At 39.6% G+C, this 24,985-nt stretch overlaps 1 protein-coding gene across 1 annotated transcript in view; it reads right to left on the minus strand.

Annotated features, from left to right (window-relative positions):
* The window catches only part of LOC145981692 (glycine receptor subunit alpha-4-like), a 117,142-nt gene that overhangs the window by 56,319 nt on the left and 35,838 nt on the right, over positions 1-24,985 (minus strand). The window contains exon 2 of the mRNA XM_083115089.1: positions 8,628-8,776. Coding sequence (XP_082971215.1) covers positions 8,628-8,776 — 149 coding nt within the window. The remainder of the gene's footprint in view (positions 1-8,627; positions 8,777-24,985) is intronic.

The raw sequence follows: 24,985 nt of genomic DNA on the forward strand, positions 1-24,985 counted from the left end.
ACTTCGGGAAATGATTTCCCGACTTTTCGGGATCCCGAGCAGTCGGGAAATACCGAATGCTCATTTTAAAATGTCGTTATTTCTCGACGTTTTCTGCATTGTCAATTTCTGGAACTTATCGCTAATTGTTAGTTTTTAATCCAGAAATCACTTAAAGTGAAAATGACGTGTAGGATTCGAGATTTTCAGAGCTTCGGAAAATTTCGAACATTTCCCGTCCCGAAAATTTCCCGACTTGTCGGGAAATTGAAAAAGCCCATGAATTCCTCAAAAATATCAATTTTTTTATTCACAGTTCGAATGCAGAATATTAATTGTCTACGGATGGATATGTCACAAGTTTCGTCAACCATAATAGCAAAATATTCCCGACTTTTAATATCTGCTACCACGGAGCGCAAAACAGATCTCCCTAATATATCAATGATCTCCTTCTGAATGTCATGTGAGAGTCATTTGTAGCCCAAACGTCCCATCCACTCCCCTAGTTCATGCACAGCGCCTTTTGAAACTTTTTTTTAGTAAAAATGTTAACAATACTCATAATTACGAGGGCTACTTAGTATATAGTAATAAGTCATGTGTTTTGCTGTCTCTGGTCATAGCCCCCCCCCCCCCCACCAAAGTTGATGGTTTAGCGGTCTCAGCCTCCAAAAGTTGATGGTCTAGAAAATTTTAAATGTGCATTTCAAGTTGAGTTTATGTGGCACAATTCAGAGTAAACTTTACAAGAGAAGCAACATAATACATTACATCCTCTTAAGCAAAATTATTTGGAGGGCTCTGCCCCCACATCGTTAATATTGGGGGGGGGGGCTCGAGCCTCAGCAAGCCCCATGGAGTCGGCGCCTATGATCGCTGTCCTTGCTCAGCCCATATGAATCTTGCAAAGTATAATATAACGTCGTTCGGAAAGTAAGTTCCATCATGCAATAAAATGAAAAATATAAATAGTAATATCACGACCTTTATAGGGATGAGAATATATACATGGTACAACATTCACACATAATCGCCATAAGAATTTAAGCTCGCCATAAGAATTTAAGCACGCATCATAGCGAGATACCAAGTTCGTTATACCCCTATCATAGAACGTTTCCGCCTGAATGGAGAACCATTGGGAAACTGCACGTTTCAGTTCTTCGTCAGTACCATAATGTTTTACAGCAAGGAATGCCTTAAGGTGGAGGAACAAATGAAAATCAGATGGGGCAAGATCAGGACTGTAAGGGGGGGATGGTAGTTTTTCCCAATGGAAGGTCGTTAGGAGTTCCTGAGGTGCATTTGCCACATGCATTGTCGTGGAGGAGAATGTCACCCTGACTGAGCATGCCACGTCGTTTGTTTTGGATTGCACGACGCAGGTTTTGAAGTGTCACACAATAGGTTTCTACATTGTTGTGCTGTCCACGGTCCATGAATTCCACAAGCAATACTCCATGCCTATCCCAAAACACAGTGCACATGATTTTTTTTGTTTGTAAGCTTTGGTTTTGGTTGCGTTTTCCGAGGTGACGCGGAGTGCCTCCACTCCATGGTGCTTCGTTTCTGTTCTGGGGTTTCATGCAAACCCCATGTCTCGTCTCCAGTCACAATCCGATCCAACAACTCTTCCCCCTCCTCACCATACCGTTTCAAAAACTCTAATGCACTTCCCATTCTTTCCTTTTTGGCATTTTCGGAGAGCTGGTGAGGGACCCAAAAGTTACACAATTTGCGAAATTTCAAATTCACTGTCACAATTTCATACAGCACAGTTCTGGAGATTTGTGGAAACTCTAATGACAGCTCAGACAAAGTGAATCGTCTGTTCTCCATAATCGGCTCTTCCACTAAACGAACCAAATTGGGATTCACAACAGACGGTCGACCACTTCGTTCTGCATCATGAACACTAACCCGTCCACCACGAAACTGTCTCACCCATCTTCTTACCATTGAAGCACTCATTATTTCTTCTCCATACACCTCACAAATCTGACGGTGGATCTCCGCAGCTGGAACATTACGTGCATCCAGAAAACGGATCACGGATCGCACCTCACACGTGGCGGGAGTTTGGATTGTCTGAAACATAACAACAAAGCACTACGTACTACTATCCTGACCAACCTGCCTCAGACTGACGTCTGCACTTCATCAAGGTTATGGCTACACAAGGCGCATGCGCATTCACACTGCCCCGCTTGCAGCGAAACGGTATTCATCAGTGGAACTTACTTACTTTATTCCAGGAAATATAAGTCACCCGCAACCTGTTCGTGTAATGTTGTGCAGGCGATAACTAGATGCGAACACTGGCACGAAATTATTATTCCATGTCGCAAATATTTGTGTACTTAGTCATAGAAGCCAATGAATATAGATTTTGAACACCGATCATAGGTTTTACCTCGGTGAAATGTACGGTGCTGAAAATACGGAAGCACGTACACTCCTGTTTCCTCGCAACAATCTCCACTTCACTTCATTTTAGCTGACTAATTTTCATCAAGTTTCCACCAAAATATCTCAATCTGATTCTAGAGAGATTCGAATGTCATAGATCCGATTTCCGAATCCGGAATCGTATATATCCGAATCATGGATCAAATATCCGAATACAGAATTTTGGATCCAGTATTCGAATCCTGCATCCTTTTCTGAATTCCGAATCGTGGACCCGATATCCGAATGCAGGATCTAATATCCGATATCTGAATTCAAAATCCTGATCCTATATTCGAAACCTAGGTTCGTGTTCCTGAATGCGGTCCCCTTCATCAATTTCACATAATCATCATGATTTTCTCATCGACTCCATGCATTAACATACAGAGGCAGAAATGCGATGTCGAAGAAGAATACAGGGTGTTTCCGGGCTGATAGAAACTTTCAGGGATGATGGAGAAGGGCACATGTATCAATTTGAGATAAGGAACTTTGGTCCGAAATGACTTAGTCGAAAGTTATAAGCGAAAATCGTTGTATGAAGATGTAACACTTTTATTACCTGCACAAGTTTCACAAGCTGCTACATTCACAACAGTTGTTCAAAGAGGCGTCCCCCAGCTTCACTGCAGGCAGGACATCGTCGCACAAAGTTCTGGCGTGTGCGTTGGAACAACTCCGGGCTCGTGCGAACAACGTCATAATTTTCGCTTATAACTTTCGACTAAGTCCTTTCCGGAGCAGGGTTCCTTATCTCAAATTGATTCATGTGTCCTTCTCCATCATCTCTGAAAGTTTGTATCATCATCCCGGAAACACCCTGTATAATCGCCCATTACCAAGTACTTGGCGACACTAAAAAAATATGCGACTGAGTTGTTACCAAAAGTGGTGTACAACAACATAGTTATTGTGGTTTGACAGCCAATGGTGTTACAAGACACCAAAGATGGTGCTAAACAATGCCAAACCCTGCGTTGACACCAAAAGGAGTTTCCTGTTACCACCACTTTTGATGGCTACTCAGTTGCATAATTTTTAGTGTTTATTATTAATTTTTATTACAAGTGAAATGAAATATAGCATTCAAGAACCACCAACATATGTTGTTAGTTTTGGAGGACTCCCTTCTCTTAATTTGCCTATGACGATCAAGTCCTTTCTATATTGCACAATGCGATTTGATTTGTTGATAACATGAATGACGTCAGGCTTCTTCATTTTAGAAGGGTTAATCAGATAAATTCCCCGTAACCGTTTAGGTAACCTATTTCGCAAGAGGTCAACAGTCCATAACAAAACATCCAATTGTTTTAGTGTGCAATCGATGTGCTAGCACGTGTACACACACACACACACACACACGCGCACACACACACAGAAAGGGGAGGTGGGGGTTCGCTTGTAAAATATACAAATGACTGGTTCATTATTTTGTCACTGCTTTCACTGTGCGTGTGTACTGTATATTGTACTGTAAGCTTAACCACAACAATGGAAGCGGGGGTACGAGAAGAAAAGTATCAATATGATTCCAAACTCAGGTTCGAACCCAGAACTCCTGGATTGAACTTTTATATCAGCCAGTCGTACAATTAAGTGCGTATCTATTTCCAGCTTTCGGTGTGTGTCCTGATCAGTTTAATCGCCACGATTAGCCAAAGTGGAAGAAAATATGAAAAATGTAAAAAATTCTTAAGGGCATGAGGAAGGGTTTCCCCGAAGCTCTCCGTTCTGCGGCGGCTGCGAGCACTGTTGCAGCCAGGTTTTGCTGTGAACTGCTCCCCCCTCCCCTGCCCCTATAGTACCATCACTGGCTCCAGTCTACATATACCAACTTTTGCCATATATGTATACATTTTGCCCGTGACGTTATATTATTAAATTGGCTGCGTCGCCCACCCCCTCTTGCCTCCCCAGCTACTTTTTTATAGCGTCGTGGCTGATGTGAAGGTGACATAATATTGTTATCCGGAAATATATTATTTTTGATTTCATACGACCATCGGTGGATTATTGAGATGGGTGATGCCGCCAGATCTAGACGGTGAAAACTAAGAATACATTGTCGTCATATAAAATTAACGGTAATAACTGCGCCCCTTCCCTTTGACACCTAACATTACCCTAGGAGGCACTTTATCCAGCCTTCATTAATCTGGCTCTGAAAGTCAACTTTAGCTTCATTTAAGATGAAATTTAGCCCTTTTATGTGTTGTGCGATGGAAACACATATGTTAACAAGATTAACTGCATTTATTACACAAACTCACAAACAAAGTAATACTTTACATTATAACGAAACTACGTTCACCATTCCAGGTTCTGTTTGCACAGACTCTTGTCTAGCAACAGTAGCTTGTTTCTTCTTCCTCTAGGAGGCAGCACTACATTCCTCCCAGAGTTACAAAAAAAAATTAACAAGGGTACCCGTATCTGTCAGGGGGTACCTTAATCCTGGTCGATCTTCTAGGCACATGAGGAGTGGATGTTGGTCGTGGAGCAGCGTCAGCATCTTGGGGTTGATGGACATCAACGTCTGGTTGAGGTGGGGTAATTTTGGAATCTGAATTTCGATTCTCCGCCGCGCCTTCTGGTCCGGGTGGACTATTATCATCCCAGGTTTCTGGATGGTTTTGTTGTCTGTGTGTCCTGTGACGAATCCAACGTGAATGTACCACTCTTTGAGTTCCATCGGCAAAGCGCACTTTGTATAGGTGAGTGCCACCCAACCTTTCTACAATATCTGCCTCGTTGAAGTTAGGTGACAAGTGCTTCGGTGATTGAACCCATATGGTTTCGGTAGGTGAAAATGTCCTGTATGGTTTGCTGTAGTTGCTCCTAGGTTTCAAGAAAGGAGGAGCTTCTGTCCTCTCGTCATCTCTATTATGATCACCACGTATACAGTTCCACCATGTTCTTGGAATGAAGGTGAGGACTGAGGCTGCAGGAAGACTACGTTCCTCTCCCAACCGGGAATTCCTCAAAAACAGCAGGTACTCCGCTAACTTTGCATCGAACTGTAAAGAAGTCAGATGTGGATGTTCATGCAACACCTTCAACATGCCAGTCTTCACCGTGCGTACGTACCTCTCTGCAAGCCCGTTGCTAGGACTGTGGTACGGCGGTATTGTGATGTGTTCGATTCCGAACTGCTGGCAAAAGGAACGGAACTTTAGGCTGATAAATGCCGGACCATTATCCGAAACTATTGTTTGTGGAATTCCGAGAGTCGAGCATGACTGAAGAATCCAGCGTATGGTCTCCGGTGTGTCTAAGGAAGATACTGGCCAGACATCTACCCAGTGACTGTAAGCATCCACAAGCAACAGAAACTTCCTCCCAGCCAAGAAGAAATGGTCTACGTGGAGTCTTTGTCCTACGGATCTAGCTTCTGGCCACCTATTACCTGAACCTTTCTTGACTTTCGGACTTGAGGATCGACAAGTTTCCTCTTCAACTGATCTTTCCTTGATAGAAGACAATCCGCTATCAGATGTATGTGCAGCATCTTCACTTAACGGCACGTATATGGTGTTCGACATCGGCTTCATTACGACTACACCAGTGTTAGAAGAAATGACTGGATCTGAATTCGACTGCGAGTGTTGAAGTTGCTCAATCTCTGTAGATATCCCTACCATAGAACTTGCCGACTCTGAGCGTAACAGTAGCGTTCTCCAATCCGGAGTAACGATATCTAACCAGGTACGACCTATGAGTGGATAATTTAGATGTTCCTTGCACAAAATAACAGGAAGTGAGTAAGTCGATCCTGAGTGTGTTAGTTCCAGTTCAGCCTGTCCTTGCACTGAAAGAGCATGTTTCCCTACGCCATATATTTTTATAGAGGAATGGTTAATATCAGTCATTGGAAACCAGTTCATGAATGAATCCGCTTGGAACAGAGTTACGGCAGATCCTGTATCGAGCTCAGATTGAATAAACTTGCCGTTAATAAGTAAATCCTTTAACATTGGATTCTTTGATAAAGAATAATTGGACGTAGGTGACCCGATGATATGTGAGTCACAACTGTATGAAACGACACTAGGTAACCATGCTGTTTGCTCATCAAGTGAACTTTGAGATGTTGACATCTGTAAATTTGTGTGTTTAGTAGTTTGCCCTACGTTATTACTATTAGGTTTCCGTTTAAACTTCCCTCTCTTCCTACACCGCTTTTGCCAGTGACCACGTTTCCTACAGAATGAACAAACAGAATCCTTGGCTGGACAGTTGTATTTAGAATCATGTTTGTACGTACAGTTAGGACAGCTGTAATCAGTATATTTCATTCCGTGAATCGTTGGATTAGGCGAACTATAAGTATGTTGTTTTGTATGTTTGTCCCCTTGCACTGTTCTTCTTGGAAATTGGGTTGAGGTGCGTGAAACTGCTGACTCTTGCTTTACACTTTCTGATCGTATTAACAATCGGGTTTCTTTCTCTAACATTTCATTTTGTAATGTCAGTTCCTGACATTGCTGAAAGGTTAATGACTGTACTGAAAGCAACTTTCTTCTAGTAACTTCAGATCGTATGCCCAATACTATTTGTTCAACTAAAGCTTCGTCCAGATAATTGCCGTAGTTACATTTTATGGCTTGTTGCTTCAGCCTTATGAAATAAGCAGAAACGGTTTCACCTTCCTCTTGTACACAACGTCGAAACTTATATCGTTCAACAAACTTATTAGTTACAGGTTTGTAGTGTGACAAAAGACTATCCTTTAGACGAGAATATGACAGATTCTGTACAAGGTCTGGTGCGACTACATTTTTCAAGACTTTAAATGCCTTTGCACGTATAAAGGCGATGAGTATAGGAACTCTCTGATCATCACTGAACTTTTGAATGATACACAACTGTTCGAAACGTAAGAGATAATCTTCAATGTCCTCTGAATCTTCGTCGAAAGCGTTAAATGTTATGTTTGTGTACATATTTATGACTGTAAATCCAAACGTTTAACCTAACAACCATGAAAAGTGAGTTTTCACGTATAATTATACTTGATCTGCATCGGATCACAATGTATCTATGAACGTGACAAAGCCTTTGTACGTTTCAAGATTATAACTTGTTTCCACGTTAGAAGGAATCTTGATATATATATTTACACCACACTATTTTTATAAGACTTAGACGGTTTATGCTTACCGTATTATGACAAATTGCGTCAAACCGACACGTTTATGATTGTTCCAACAGTTTGCTGTACGAATGAGGACAGTCCGTCCGAGATGATAAAAACTTACGAAAATGTAAGGTTCTTGCAAATCCTGCAAACCATGAAGAGTAAAGTTCTTTTATACCGACTGCGCCATAATGTTGTGCGATGGAAACACATATGTTAACAAGATTAACTGCATTTATTACACATCCTACCGACTGCGCCATAATGTTGTGCGATGGAAACACATATGTTAACAAGATTAACTGCATTTATTACACAAACTCACAAACAAAGTAATACTTTACATTATAACGAAACTACGTTCACCATTCCAGGTTCTGTTTGCACAGACTCTTGTCTAGCAACAGTAGCTTGTTTCTTCTTCCTCTAGGAGGCAGCACTACATTATGCTCATCAGGTTTGGTAACACTGCCAGGATGGCCGTAGAATGCAAAGAGAAATGCATTATGCTTATGGGAGTATTATTTTATTTGTTCTCTTGGGAATGCCAACCACCGACGGCATAGAAACATATAGCAACGGAAAGAGGACAGATTGAAGATTTTATTGACAAGCGGAAAAGTCGAAACTTCCATTTGATTAGCCGTAAGTTGAAGTTGTTGCTTTCTTTTCCCCATAAGGAGTGCATGGGATTCTGAAAATTCGTATTCATCATTATTTTCAAATGTCGTATGTAGCGTAATAATCAACTTTAAAAAACGCTTCCACTTGCAACATGTGGAGAAATTCACACTCTTCTTGTAGACCTTGATTTTTTTCAGTAGCATTGCCCATTCCGACGATATTCTAATAAATGCACACATGGTGCGACACTGTCACTCTTCGCCTTAACGTGGATTCAAATCCAACTCCTCTGGCTTTGATAGGATAACTCATACATTGTCGATACCAAGATCACTTACCTTGGGTAAGTCGATTTTCTATGCGATGAAACGCTATATTTTTCATTTATAACCACACAACATAACAATACTAGTGCCATTACGTTACATACCGTTTAGTAATGGCGGCGCCTCCAGTTTGCTGTATTCATCTGGAATTATCTTTTCCAGAATGGACACCTCTGATGAGGACGCTTCCATACGTAGCAGCTGCTGCGTGTAAACAGTGATCGACGTCCACAGCATAGAGCAAATGAAAACTCTGAAAGAGAAAGAAGAATAATCCGCATTTATTTCACGCAAAACAACAGGGAACAATATTACAGCACAACGGCTGGCCGTATCTTATGGACACATTGGAGTCGAGTCTAGCATGTGACGTTCTAGAGTAGGCTCCGCCCACACGGCACTCCTCGACCTTCTGCGCAGGTGCAGGACGCTACAGCGCATCGCTCTGCGCAACGGTGGCTGCATGAACACAAATGTGAAATTATAGTTGCTTGACAAATTTAATAGTTTCCATAGTTATCCTTGTGTAGTTATATTCATGTGTAAACTGGTTAAAGCAAAACGCTCTATTTGAAATGGCTCAATATTTATTTCATGGTTAAGATTTACATAACATTTACTGTTTTTACTACCCTATAAAAATAGATTATGAAATCATGGTAATGAATAAAATATTTCCCTTTTATATATTGACAACATATTTTGTATGTATAGCATCAATGCACATTTATAATTTACTGTATCACACAAAACAAATTGTGTATGAAAATACCTTATTTTGAGGGTTGCCAACTTTTGAAAAACAGTAGGTGGGACCAAACACTTGCGGCATAAGTTCACAAAAAATATCATAAATTCATATAGCATGGTATTATTGCACAGCAACAATACATCCACTTATTTTCCATTAATCTGTTCTTTTACTGATTTCAATAAGCACTTAACCACTAATGACAACACGACATAATAATACGACAAATTATTGGTTGGGCTAGAGCCCCACGGCCCCATATAAGTTGGCGCCACTGATTATTTTATACAGATGTAGATTAAGCAATGTTTTACATTTTTCCTTAACAGAAAGGTTTATATGGCATAAAATTCAAGGTGTAAATAATATAAGATACCACACGTCCTTCAATTGTTTCACTATATTGCAGCTTAAACTCCGGGCATAATAATAATGCAATTGGTACTTTTTCAAGGTTATATTTCCGTAAATGTGGGCACTTCTTTCCCTTTTCTCTCTAATGATGATAAGCACATATAGGCTCAATAAAATGCTACGTTCGTTCGCTTGTTATTGTTTATCGCATGGCGTGTTTCGGAACACACTCATGTTCTCCTTGCATGCTTCAGCAAAAATGTTTGCGTGTTTGAAACAGAACAAAACAAAAAAAGAGTAAATCAAATTGCATTAAACGCTTGAGTAATATGCTTATTTTATTCGCAGGTGGAACGCTTCTTTATGTTTTAATGTACATTTTTGCGCTTGCTAATGCATCTTAATTGCATTTACGTACAAATAGGTATGCATGAAATTCGCGGTGGTCTAATCGGTACGGCGTCTGACTGCTACGCAGGAGACCCGAGTTGGTTTCCCGGCATTGCACCTTCTTGCAGCGACTCTCGGGTTCACACAGCCTCCTTGGAGACTTTAATGGCAGACGGGGCGTGGTGGTGATCATATGTTGAAAGGGTCGTAAATGAGGCACACAGGAACCTAGGGTACGCAATTAGAATGAGTAAAGAGTTTATGAACAAAGAAATAATGAAAATAATATTTAACGCTTTAGTCCGAAGCAAAGTAGAATATGCAGCAGAAATATGGGCTCCTCAGGACAAAAAGTACACGCATAAAATAGAAATGCTACAGTCTAAATTCGTAAGGTACGCCACTTATAAAGAAACATGCATATATCCCCGATACGAATCATACACTTCCCTCTGTAAACACCACAACCTGCCTTCTCTCAGCAAAAGAAGGAAGATGCAATTGCTCTGTTTCTTATACAAAATCATGAACAATAATATTCAAGTGCAACATCTTCTAGAACAAATACACATACGTGTTCCTATCCCCAAGACACGATCCAAAGGGGGCCTCTTTTACTGTAGTAACAGAAGATCGAACATTATAAATAAATCACCTATCAGGAGAATGTGTGAACTGTACAACAGATGTTCCGAAAGGGAACCAAAATTAGACATATTTCACATGCCTATTGGGACATTCAAAAATGTTATTCAAGGAATGGAAGAATAAATGTCAACAATGTAAACATAAACGCAATATTTGTAAATATATATTTCTTTCGTAGTTTATACTCAATTACATATATGTACGTACTTTCTAGTGTGTCAATTATTTACAGGTCATTTATTACACACATAATTAATATATTTCTTTAATGTAAATAACTTCTATCCTTGATTTATCCTTGCTTATTTTATTTCCATATTTTATGTAATTTATAATATATTATATCTGTATCTTATATATATTGTACATGGTGGTAAAGATCTGATATACTGAGTGTAAAGATAAATAAGAAATGTAGAACACTGTAATTGGGCATTCGCCTGTTGTGTTTAGTAATAAATAAATAAATAAATCACCTTCGAGATTATTACACATTGTGTCCAGGCACAAGCGAGGGGAAGCGAATGGTAAAACAAATGACTGTCCACTTTAGTTCGCGAGTTCGCCGGGTTCTTTCTCAACGTAGCGTCCTGTAAAAACAAGTTATTGAAAAATGTCGTTATTCTGTGCTGTGACACCCTGTATATATGCTTTCTTATTATACATTTAGAGAGTCTAGACGAGACCGAGCATAATTTTTCATCTGCGTAGGTATGTTCGTATTTAGGAGGGTGTAAGTATAAATTTATAGCGAAAATGACCATAAATTGAGTTTGTGAAATTGTATGGGGTTGTTGAGTAAATTTTGGAGCTGCATTAGGGGGTGTTGGGATATGTGGATAAATCTCTGAGACCGAGACTAACCCTTCGAGACACATTCTCACGCACGAGCCGACAAGATTCTACCTAAAGCGCACGCCCATGAAAATAGGCGGCTGGGCAGAATTGCGCGGGCGCCACCTGTGGGAAAAGCAAAGCGGAAGCGGGACAAAAGTCGCCGACGTGGCAACAGCGCGAACTTCTGCCACCCGCCTAATTTCATGGCCGTGCGTTTAGTCTAGTCCTGTGTCGACACCATCCGTTCAGTTTCGGATTTGCAGTACACAGTTTTTGCGAAAGTGAGTCATCATAACTCGTTCCGCAATTTCTGTAGAGCTGCATTGGTTTGTCTCAGGTTCCAAGCATTACTACTTTTGCAGCAAAGCGTGACACGGTTACAAGCATGATGCAGCAAGATGTGGAGGTTAACGATTAACCTTGACGGACGTCGTGAATGAGTCTCGCTCGCCTTTCGAGAAAGAGTCGCTCAAATCCAAAGATCGTCTAGCTAAAGTTGACGAGCTGTATCTTTGCGGGTGAACCCGGCCCAAGCCCGGCTGCGCAGTAGCAAGGGGGAGGAGCTACCGGCTGCGCGTCATTATCCTTGCGTTCTGTCCTTAATGTCGACCATCCAAAGGGCGAGTAGGTGGCAACTACATAAACGTATCTCTCTCACACACTGCGCGGAGTAGCCAAGGCCACCCGCAAAGATATAGCTCGTCAACTCTAGTGAGCAGAGGCGAGGCGTCCGGTCATCGGGAGATGCGGCGATGACAAAGCAAAATAATAAAAATATTGCTTTTTAAATATTTTAGGGAAGAAGAAAAAATAAATCAGAATATTCGCATATTTGAGCGAAATTAGTCAAGTAACACCATTAAACAGCTAGAAATACGCAAGAGATTCGCTAAGTTTAGCACATCGAAAGGAGAGCCCAGTTCTACACACCCCTTCCCCCGTGCCCAATCGTCCCGCTGCGTTTCCGTTGAGTGCAATGGTGTCAGGCGGACCAGCTCATCGCAGCAGGTCTGCGAATCCAAGGTCCCTCGACCGCTTTCCCCCGCTTTTGAAGCTCTGGTCATGAGAGACCTTTTTTTTCAGCCTCCTTGTTTACAAACACGGCAGGGTTCCTGTGACAGCTGAAACTTCTCAGAATGTCCATCACTGTAAAGCATGCAACGCTCTTGTTTTCTAAGAGAAAAAAAAACATATTGAAGGGCATCGCAACGCAACTTACACAGAATACATGATGAAAGTAATGGTGCATAGAAAAAAATATAAGTAAGCAAAGCATAAATTTCCCGACGGTTAGTTCTGGATCCATTCTTCGTAGTATTTCTTCTTTTCATTTTTTTGGACCCTGCGGTTCAAATATCGATTTTTTGGGGGGGAAAATGTTCTTGGTTTACAAAACACGGAGTACTTCCTGCTGTTTTGTGTTTACTATGCTTACAAATGACAAGATTGATCAAGATTTTTGTTCTCGAGGTGATACAGTAGACATACTTACTCAAACAGAACCTTTTCCCTAACATATCTTACTTTCCACCAGGGATGGCCAAAAATATCAGGATTCCGGAAAATCTAAAAATCTCGATTCGAAAATTCTATTACCCGGATTTCGGAGAAAGAAAGAAAGAAGGAAGGAAAGAAAGCAATCCGAATTTCCAAGGGAGAAGTTTAACAATTTTTCCATATTTTTTTCTTTTAAGAATAGATTTAGCCATCTCTACTTGTTGATTGAAGGCTCCGGGAGTAATGATTCGCTCCCAAGCCCCAAGTGCATAAGGCCAGCTTTAGACGATAGCATTTGCTTCAAGATGTATGCTAGCATAAATGCTATGTAAATGCTTCCAAAAATCTTATCGCAGACAGTACTTTACACGGAAACATTTCATGTAACTTTTCGGCTAGCTTTTGCGATTACAATGTATACACCGTCAATGCTGAGTGCACGGCGTTTGCAATTGTAACAACTAAATTATTCTTCCATACGTGTACAGTAAACGTTGTTAAGTATGTATTTAAGCAGCGCCATTGTTTTGTATCTAATAACGTTTTATAGGAAACGTTATTCCTCTCGGTTCAATAGTTATCGGCTTTTAAAAATTTGAAGTGATACATTGTTTACATCTCACGCGGCCGCCATTACAACTGCACTCGTGACCTAGAGGTCGCTTCTGATTGGTTACGCTACGAAAAATGCTACGGACCGAGCCTATCCTTGAGAAATGCCATGAAGTATGCCATGGCATCTGAAATAAGATGTTTCACTTTACACGGTAACATTTTGGTCATAGCACAAATGTTAAGAAAAATACTAAGGAAAATGCTTTCGTTTAAAGCGGGTGTAACAGTCCGAGATGTTACGAAAGTATGCATAAAATATTAATCAGGAACTTTACTTTTCGTCAACAAAATCTAACATCCTTTTATGTTATTCAATAAATATTCTATTCTTTATCTATTTTACATTATTTTATTTAGGTCAGTTGTTTTTGTACAAATTTTGGCGATCTTAACTATACAAAGCTAGATAATGCATACGTTCTGTTACTATTCATACACCGTATTTCTACCTATTCATTTAATTAAAATAGAATATTCATTAATTTGCACACTTTAATTAATATTTTAAAAATGTATTATGATTATTTTCATTGATTATTATTATTATTATGAAACACTTGGTACGGACCCCCTTCCCCGAAATATATTTCTAGAAACGTGCCTGGTTCTCTGCCTTCAGGTGGCTGACACATAGTGGCGCAACCACAGGGGGGGGGGGCATTGCTCAACCTTGGACGGAAGTTAATTCTAGTCAGGGCAAAAATTGAAGTAGGAGAAAAAGCATGATTATCAGAATCTAAGAGTAGCAGGACAAAAAGATACTAAAGATGGAAATAATTTTCACATATTTCTTGCTTCCAGGCGGCCAAGGGCACCTGTAGGGGAGGCACAGAGGAGCAATGCCCCCCCCCCCCCATCTATTTCAAATTTTGTGCAAATAAAAATACATTTCGTGAAATTTTCTTGCTCGCTTCGCTCACAATGCCTGTTTTCGTTACAGTCTCGTCAAGTTCAGAGCCTTAGCTAGGCGGAAGTCGGCTCTATAGGAGCCGAACGATCTGAATGAAATAAATTGTAAAAGATAATGCTATGGCGCCCAGTGAAATTAAATGCGCCCTATTAAATCAATATTGTTTTCAGTTTTCAAAAAATTGGATATAAGAATTTTCTTGCTCGTTTCGCTCGCATTCTAATTCTGTGCAAATAAAAATACATTTCGTGAAATTTTCTTGCTCGCTTCGCTCACAATGCCTGTTTTCGTTACAGTCTCGTCAAGTTCAGAGCCTTAGCTAGGCGGAAGTCGGCTCTATAGGAGCCGAACGATCTGAATGAAATAAATTGTAAAAGATAATGCTATGGCGCCCAGTGAAATTAAATGCGCCCTATTAAATCAATATTGTTTTCAGTTTTCAAAAAATTGGATATAAGAATTTTCTTGCTCGTTTCGCTCGCATTCTAATTCTTTTCTGTAATGCATTATCAGAGTGAAGTTAGATCAACTGAGGATATAAAGTGGTAAACGTTGTAAGTGCCAAAAGCGAAAGTAAGAACGTGCACACTAGAGTGCGCGTCAAATCTCCTGCATATGGCGATAGCCAATAGCAGCGCACTGCAGCTGTGCCATGTCGAAATCTCGCACGGAAAAGAGACAGCGTGGTTGAGCGAAAGGCCTTGTCAAGGAGAGCACGGCAACGCCGCACGTCTGTGATTCGCTGGTGCTGTTCAACCATTCAAGGCCATATGCAGCATATTTGGCGCGCACTCTAGTGACCTCTTTACACGCCCTTTGAACTACTTAGAGGGCTACCAGCCACATTTCACGTTTACCACATTATAAAGCATGCCACATTTCATAGTTTAACGTGGAAAACGGTGTTTCAATTATTGTGGCACTTACAGCGTTTACCAATTTTAGTCTTCAACTATGTACTTCAGACTCTTGCTGCTAAACAGTTTTGTCTTAAATGCATGAACAAGTGTTTGGAGGAAAAGGAGCGCACACATTTAAGAGAAAATTTATATTATTTTTGTTGCTGGTTTGTTGTGAATTTGTGTTTAAGTCCACTTTATACACCGTAAGGCTAATTGGGACTGAACCTACAGTTTAAAGTGGAATCTGAATAACTATGTGCCTCCACAGGGGGTTTGTTATGAAGCGAATGAATTGATTTTGTAATGTATTTAAATAATATGTTACATATATAGAATTAAAGATACTTTGAATACGTACACAATTTAGCGTTAGCATGTTGCATAGCATATGTATGTATTTTCGTATTTTACGTCGCTCCATATTGCACATGTGTAAAACATATACAGGGTGTCTCATAAGTAATAGCGCAAACTGATACAGGTGAAAGTACACGATGATAGAAGCAAAAAAGTCTCAGTAAACATGGGTCTGCAAACGAGCCGTTTTAGAGATAATCGCGAATGTGTTATTACAAGCCGCCACTGACTTCATTGTTTGTAAACGTCGTCCTAGTTGGTAAAAATCTAGTAAATAAAATAATACTACTACCATAAGTTTTTATAGTTTAAGAAAAACAGTGGTCTTGTAAACCACCAAGGATTTAATAATTCTAAAAACATTAAGGGAGGTATAACAACATTAAGATTTTAACAGAGAGCCAACCGAGGCAGGCAATAATCTGAATAGAACATGTCTACAAAATGGTGGAAGCCACACTGACCTTCTCGACCTGTAACTTCGTAAATTGTTCTGCAGGGGGTAAAAAGACATATTAAGACCATCCTGTACTATAAAATACAATGCTAATTTTCCAACCCTTTCACGCTGCTTAAAATCGTTAAGACTATAAAAGATATAGTCTATATATAAGACTATAGCACACGCGCATGTCATAAAAGCAAAACAAAGCAATAACGATATTGCGTCATCTTGTGTACACACTGAACCAAGGGGATGCCGATGGGGAACTGAAGCCATTCCACGTGAGAGAATAGATCTAAAAACCCGTTACACGCAGGAGCGAGCAATAACCTTGCAGACTCTCCGATTCGTCACGGTGATGACGTAACAGTTCAAGGCGAAGTGGAGAAATAGGCGAATCGACTCTGCAGACAACATTGTTGTCTGCTGCGAAATCTGGTTAAAGGAATCTTTGGTGTCATTGATAAATGTTCACAAGCTTTCTTCATGCCTACAACGTAAAGCTTTACTTCAAAAACAGCGTGCAGACTGAAATTCCAGGAGAAATAGCGGATAAACAAAATAATAACAACGTTAAGGTTTAGTTTACCGCAGCTATCTTAATTTCAATTAAGAAATCTGACATTGACATTTCAGTTCATTCTTTGAGGTCAGTTTTTTCCGAGTTACTCAACCCATTTTTCCCCTCCTATGGTTTATCGATAACTTGACTCCCTCCCCTCATATGTTTTTACTGAATGAGTTGGAGGAAATAACACCCAAGTGTGGCTATTGTAAAGGGCGTACGAAAGGGGGGGGGAGAGGCAGAGGGGGATATATCTGGAAAAAGTTCATGTAATTCGAATGGTGGAATTGAAGCGATTACAATTACAAATAATATTGTTTTACGTGATTTACATAAGTTCCAGCAATTAACTGCCATACCCATCAAAATAACAAGAGAACATTTTTACCAGAGACATTTGAACCATGTTGAGTTCCGTAACTGCGGGACGGGATTGGGAAGGGAAATTTTATAACCCCTTCGTTCAGTTGGGAAAAAATCGCCCTTTCCCGACGATGTAAAATCTCAAATTATCACACTCAAATCTCACGCTATTTCCCCCTCAAATGTTGTTTTCCCATTTCACATAAGGAATAATCTGCGATTTTTTGTTGCGTTTTTCAATAATGATACAACATGTATATCAATTGGGTAATGTTTAAACAGGGGCGCCGACTTGTCAAAATTATTGGGGGGGCTCTGATCACTGAAATAAATTAATGAATTACTCCCTCCCTCCCTTTTTTAAGTTTTGGCCTCAGTGTTCGGAATCTCGTAAAAGCCCACGAATTCCTCAAAAATATTAAAATATTAATTTACAGTTCGAATGCAAAATGTCAATTGTTCACGGATGGATATGCCACAAGTTTCGTCAACCATAATAGCAAAATATTCCCGACTTTTAATATCTGCTACCACGGAGCGCAAAACAGATCTCCCTAATATATCAATGATCTCGTTCTGAATGTCATGTGAGAGCCATTTGTAGCCCGAACGTCCCATCCACTACCCTAGTTCATGGACATCGTCTTTTGACATTGTCTTTTTAGTAAAAAAGTTAACAATACTCATAATTATATACTTAGTATATAGCAATAAATCATGTGTTCTGCTGTATCTGCTCATAGCCCCCCCCCCCCCCCCCCCAAAGTTGATGGTCTAGACATTGGTTCTTCAACTGTGGGGAATGATCTCTGAAGGGTGTCCGCGGTCTATGAAAGTTCAAGAACAGAACATTTCAAATATGTATTTAAAGTTAAGTTCATGTGGCACAATTCAGAGTAAACTTTACAAGAGAAGCAAAATAATACATTAGATACTCTTAAGCAAAATTATTTGGGGGTCTGCCCCCACATCGATAACATTGGGGGGGCTCGAGCCCTATCCCTAAGCCCCATGGAGTCTGCGCCTATGCTATTAAATGAATAAGCATAAATAACTGTCGGCTGCAAAATTTCATCTTTTGACTTTATGTGCTTTTTCCTGAACACCCTGTATATATATTGCGCCGATTTCCGTGACGGAGCGGTTGGCACAGCGCGCTACAACGCCAAGGGTCTCGGGTAGTGTCGGCCTGACCATGGGTGTTCTTTGTGAGTGTCCGATCATGAATTTCATCACATTATCACTCTTCACGATCTTCATCTTCCCGATTAACCAAAAGTAGCTGAGAACCGAAGTAAAATAAACGAAATGAAATCACATGGGTGGTTGCGCGTGTCCGTGAGAGTGTATACTTTCGTCAGTCAATCTTTATCCTCAAACCATTTAAATATAACGTCACTTAAAGAGGAGTCAAAATCGTGATATGGAATTGCTCTTTCCCAGACCCCACCTGTCTCATAATTAGTAATGAATTAATAGCTCAAGGGTCGACGAAACTTTGATTACGTAATTGAGAGAGAAATACCACTTCCCAGTCGCTTTTCCCAACCGTAGAACTCCAGTAGTAATCTCCCAAATCAAGTTATGCAATAAAAGTGTTCCTCCAGTCGTTGGTTCACCTCACGCGAACATTCTTCATGCATGAAGAATCCAACCTGTCTTTCGTGGCCTCCACCGCTCTCACCGCGGTAGCCAGCCAGCAGGATGGGTTGCACAATCTCTAGCCTCAAGTCTCTAGCCAGCGATGATCTCATTGTTCTAAATTAAAAAGAAAGGCCAATGCCTGATGACCTAACTTTCTCTTCCACATTCTGTGGCTTGGAGAAACCCGATTCTGTGATATCGCCGATGCATCTAATAGGAAGAATGTACGAAATGCTTTGGGCTCTTGCGGACAAGATGAAAGCCACATCATATTGGAACTTTGCTCGGGGTAAAAATTATCTTGACTGGAAATGCATCAACAAAGCGCATCATATTTTCATTTTTGGTTTCGATTAGTACCAGAATGTTGTAGAAATTATGAAAACTGCCATCTTAATACATGGCATTCCAGTATGCTTCAAACTTCTGTATGTTTTTTTTCTTTTCCCTCATTCTGCCGACCTCAGTGGCGGAGTGGTTAGCACAGAACGCTACGACGCCAGGGGTCTCTGGATTCGAACCCCGACCTGGGCATGGGTGTTCTTTGTGAGTGTCCTTCATCAATGTTATCGAGTTCCGGGTTTGATACCCGGTGGAGGCACAAGTGGTTCGGATCCCACTTTAAACTGTAGGTCCAGTCCCGATTAGCCTTACTGTGCATAAAGTGGACTTAAAATAACAAATCAGTCAATCATCAATTTTATCATATCATCATGCATCATCATGCTAGCGATTTTACAAAAGTGGGAGAAAGGCAAATCAAATCAATCAATCAATTTCTCTTTCTAGTTACACATTTCAATCTTGCAATCACCTGTAAACATGACGTCATGGTATTATTAGAACGAAAGTTTATGTTTTTGATCCAGTTTGTAGTAGAGTAGTTACGTAGGATTTTTTTCTCGGGGAGGGGGTGCTAGAATTGTAAAATGATTATTAGGTAAAACTATCAAAGCCTGGAAACGGATTTCTTCAAATTTACAGGAGAAAGTACTAACGGAATTGAGTTTCTGTGTAATTTCGGAAGGTCGTAGAAGTGTTTTCTTGCATTTTTCAATGTATTTGGCCGCTAAATCTATAACAATGTCCGTCCGATGCACGAAAGCTATTGCTTGCATTTCCATCCATGTACTTGAACCGGATGTTGCGAGCATCTGATGACGTAATCCCCGGTAGGTGTTTCCAAACACACAGTTTTTTCACTATATTGCCCAACCTAAACCAACCTAACCTAACCTTACCGTGATGGGACGTGGGGCTATCGTGAATGGTTTTTGGGGCTATTCGTGGATGGTTATACGATCCAGAATGGTTTTTGGGGCTATGCGTAAATGGGTTTTCGGGCTATGCGTAAATGGGTTTTCGGGCTATGCGTAAATGGGTTTTCGGGCTATGCGGGAATGGTTTTCGGGGCTATGCGGGAATTTTTTCTGTTAAGAAGGTTCAAACACTGCTTTGCCGTTTAAAACACAACGCTAGTCAACCCGCCATTTTGCACGTTCAGGAAGCGAGAAAAGAACGAACAATAATTACTCGATATGTCGACAAAAGATACTAATTTCGTTTAAAAAAAGCGAAATCCCTTGTTAAACAATCTTTCGCAATGCAGAATAGGTAAGTACGAATGTCAACAATTACAGAATAAACAAGTTACAGAGGATTCCCGGCTTTGATAGTTTTACCGATTATTACATAGCTGTATTCTAACGGAGGCGAAATTCACTATAAAATCTTTCGTAAGAGCCATCTTTAACCTTCGTTTTAAAGTTGTTCAAATGGAAATCGGGGCCCATTTTAAGGCGAGTTTACATTTTTTTTTTGTTTTTGTTTTCCCCGAGTTCTTTACTGCTTTCGTTTACAAACTTTGATTTTCTCAAAATTTCCAGTCGGGTTGTAGCCCCATCAGCTCCCCCTGCGAACGTCAGTGTCAGTTTGCAATTTCTGCGCGTACCCTTTCAGTTTCGCTCTCAACCCTTTCACAGTTAATCCCCAAAACTACCTGCAGAGAGCAATTTTTCTGGTATGCGTCTTCGTTCTCTTCCAAAAATGCATTGAAAAGAGTCCCAGGAGGACTGCTTTGCCCTTTGTGGTTGCCTTAATGGACCGCTCCACATCCTGCATTCGTTGTTTTTCTCCTCCTCGTCCTTGCAGAGAAGAAGCGAGTCGAATTACTTTCCCTCTCCTCCAACCTTCGTCTTTGTCTGCTTCTACCTTGTGGAGTTACCTGTGGGGACGCAGGTAGGAAAAAGCCTCAAGGCCATTCATGGTTGGAAAGGTATAAACCATGTGACGATTTAGATTCTTTAGTTTTCAAAGTGCTTGTGTACTTACTCAATATTTAAAATGGAACTGAAACGCTTCTTTTGGAGAACGCCGAGTATTTGGAAGTAATGAGTAAATAAGTAACTGAAACTCAATTACTTTTTAAATGAGTAACTGAAACTCAGTTACTTTTTCAAATAATTAACTCTAACTCAGTTACTTTTCCAAATGAGTAACTGAAACTAATTACTTTTTCAGATGAGTAACTGAAACTCAATTTCTTTTTCAAATAATTAACTCTAACTCAGTTACTTTTCGAAATGAGTAACTGAAACTCAATTCCTTTTTTACATGAGTAACTGAAACTCAATTTCTTTTTCAAATAATTAACTCTAACTCAGTACATTTCCAAATGAGTAACTGAAACTCAATTTCTTTTTCAAATAATTAACTCTAACTCGGTTACTTTTCCAAATGAGTAACTGAAACTCAATTACTTTTTCAGATGAGTAACTGGAACTCAATTTCTCTTTCAAATAATTAACTCTAACTCAGTTACTTTTCCGAATGAGTAACTGAAACTCAATTACTTTTTCAGTTGAGTAACTGAAACTCAATTTCTTTTTCAAATAATTAACTCTAACTCAGTTACTTTTCCAAATGAGTAACTGAAACTCAATTACTTTTTCAGATGAGTAACTGAAACTCAATTTCTTTTTCAAATAATTAACTCTAACTCAGTTACATTTCCAAATGAGTAACTGATACTCAATTTATTTTTCAAAATTAGTAACTGATAATTAACGTACTTTCCCACACGAGTAACTTAAACTCGGTTACTTTTTTCAGTCGAGTAACTGAGGGGCTGTAGCCCCATCAGTTCCTCCTTGTGTACGCCAGTGCTCATTTTGTAGTTCCTGTGGGTGCCCTTGCATTTTGGCTCTCAACCCTTTTTTACACTTAATCCCCATTTAGCTATTAATTTATTATTGAAACATACAGAACGCAAAGTAGTAATTTAGTTAATCGTTATCTTTGAAAGTAAGTTGTAGTTACTTAATTACTCGAAAGAGAAACTGCATGAAAGAGTCAACAGCCAATTATGAAGTAAATATGTCATTTCGTGGTCAAGCAGACTAGACTTTCAATACGTACTCAAGGATGTTATTGAATCTACTGTAACTAAAGTTGGGTTAAATCTTCACTAGTCTGAGCACAAAAAACGTTCACGAATTCTGAGAACTGTGAGGTCGCATTGGTGGTTGTGGAGCTGCGTTTGGAAGCGTTCCGCGCGACTGATTTTGTAAAGATGACGCAAGCCTTGCATTGCAAATGTAGTGGTTATGAGCAGATACCAGCTGGAGGAAGTTCCGTCGTGATGATTCTCTCTTTACACTCAGCTAACATGCTAGTTCATGAAAGCTATGCTGAAGTCTAAACTAGATATAAGTGTCGACAGGGGTTTATCCAGGATTTTTATCCTGGGGGGGGGGTGTTGAAAACTTTTGGGGGGGTGTTGAAAACTTTTGGGGGGGTGTAAGTTTGAGGATGTTAAGTGAATATTTTGGATCATTTCTAATTCAATTTGTTCATAGATGTTTCCAGAGATTAACCCCCCCCCCTTTCCCTTCACGTAACATTTCAGTAGAAAAGATATGTCAATGCAGGAAATGATGGAAAATAGATTTTTGTGATAATGTTAACATTTCAGTCTAACGTTTCGAGTATTGCTTTCCGATAATGTTCACTAATTGATTTAATCAATCGTTAGACAAGAGACAAGAGATGACATTGAAAAACACAAAATTTAAACATATTATTACCAGAAATCATTTCATGCAATTCTTAAGCTAGTTATAAAGAAAATAGGAACACTTGCGGTATATTCTCTAACTGTATTTGTATGGTTCTTGTCGTAGGTGTAAGTCGGAGTTCATCTTAGGGGGTGCCTAATTCATGGATGGAATATCAGTGAGAATGCATTGCATGGGTGTGCGCGCGCTTGCATGTCTGAATACAGATATAATATGACACTTAAATAAATCAATATACTGCGAGCGAAGCGAGCAAGAAATTTTTTAGAACTATTTCTTTGCAAACTGATAATGCATATTATTAAGTAAACATAGCGACAATACTTTCATTTCACAGTATCCCATGATGTTTACTCTTTACAATCCTGCTTTGCTCGCCCTCTTTACCTCAGCACATGCCCCCTGCTCCCTCCTGTTCTAGCTTCAGTTAGAAAATATGCATATATATAATTTTAATAGTTTTATGTTGCGAGTGAGTTGCAGATTCTGCTGTTGTTTTCAAATCTCTATTTAAACAATGATTCACAAACTGAAAAAAGTAATGAAACTATATATTTAGAGCATGGTTATGAAGACTTTAAAATGTAGTGGGAAGTTGGGATGAAAGTTGATAGATGCCTGGTATTGCTTTTGAACGAAATCGGTCAAGGAATTTCATATTGAAGTCTTATACCCTTACAAAACTTTGGAAAATAGTCTTGACGCTGTTCAGAGTTTATCTTTCAAATACTGGACGAGAGACTCTAGGGAATTAGGAGTCATGTGTATCTTTGCCTTAAAAGTAAACGAAAAAACATGTGCAAATAAACGTATGAAGGGTGGCTACTCACCAGGAATTCCTGGAATTATGCGAGAATTAATGGCTCCGGGAATTATGTGTGAATTCTACTTCAATTTTTCTCCGTAGACGTGAAAAATTACAACTTTTTTAATACAAATCCTATTCACATTTTATGCAAATAAAAATTATTTTTCGTAAAATTTTCTTGCTTGCTTCGTTCGCAATTCCGCATTTTCTTAGTCTTATCAAGTTTATAACCATAGCCAGGGGGCGGCGTGAGTCGGCCCAGGGTGCCGAACTATCTAAATGAAAAATGTTGTAAAATTGATTGATTGATTTGTGTTTTTAAGTCCACTTTATGCACAGAAAGGATAATCGGGACTGGACCTACGGTTTAAAGTGGGATCCGAACTACTGTGCCATGTGTTACAAAAATTATTAAAATCATTTGTTCGAACACAAATGCTTTAGCACCAACTTCTACTCCCCTTTTTGCATAATTTACGAGGATAATAACGTCTTTCATACTACTTCTACTACTAATAATAATAATAACAACAACAATGTTGGTCCCGGCGGGTTTGAATCCCGGCTTGGACATGGATGTTTGTGACTGTCCATTCATCAATTTCATCATATCACTCATCCCCATCTTCGCAAATTAGCCAAACGTGGCACAAGAAGCGAAGTAAAATAAAACAAATCAATGATAATAATAATAATAATAATAATAATAATGTTATAATGATAACATTATTATTAACACTTATTATTAGTATTAGTATTAGTACGTTTATCCTGACATTTTCTCCCCGCCCGCTCAGACAAAAATTCGTGGTTGCGCCTCTGATAGAAACTCAGCACCTTAAAATAAATATTTTAATTGAATTATAATTTTAGGATGATGGAATGACATAGACCCTTTCTATTATTAAGATATTTGTGTGTGGATGTTGAGAGGCGGTAGGTAATACGTAAGGTTGAAATAGAGAAAACATCTGCTTGAATTTTTGGAAAGTTGGCCTTGAAAACCGGGAATTATACTTGAATTTTATCATGGTCCTAGAGTAGCCACCCTGGTATGGCATGTTAGCTGCAAAGGGAAGGCAAGGAATTTTCACTTCTAAATTGAGGTAATGTTTTATTTTCAATTATTTAAAAATTGAATGGCATTTATTTCACTTTCCAGCACAAAGCACAATGAACCAAACAATTTTTTTATCTCCACGTTTTCCAGCAGGCAGTGAGTAGCAAGCACCGTCGTGCCCCCACTGGTGCGCCTGTGGTGAGATATAAATTTGGGACTTAATGTAAATTAAATTTATTT

This window comes from Lepisma saccharinum, chromosome 30 (genome assembly GCF_977018435.1).
Source record: "Lepisma saccharinum chromosome 30, izLepSacc3.1, whole genome shotgun sequence".
Classification (NCBI taxonomy): domain Eukaryota; kingdom Metazoa; phylum Arthropoda; class Insecta; order Zygentoma; family Lepismatidae; genus Lepisma; species Lepisma saccharinum.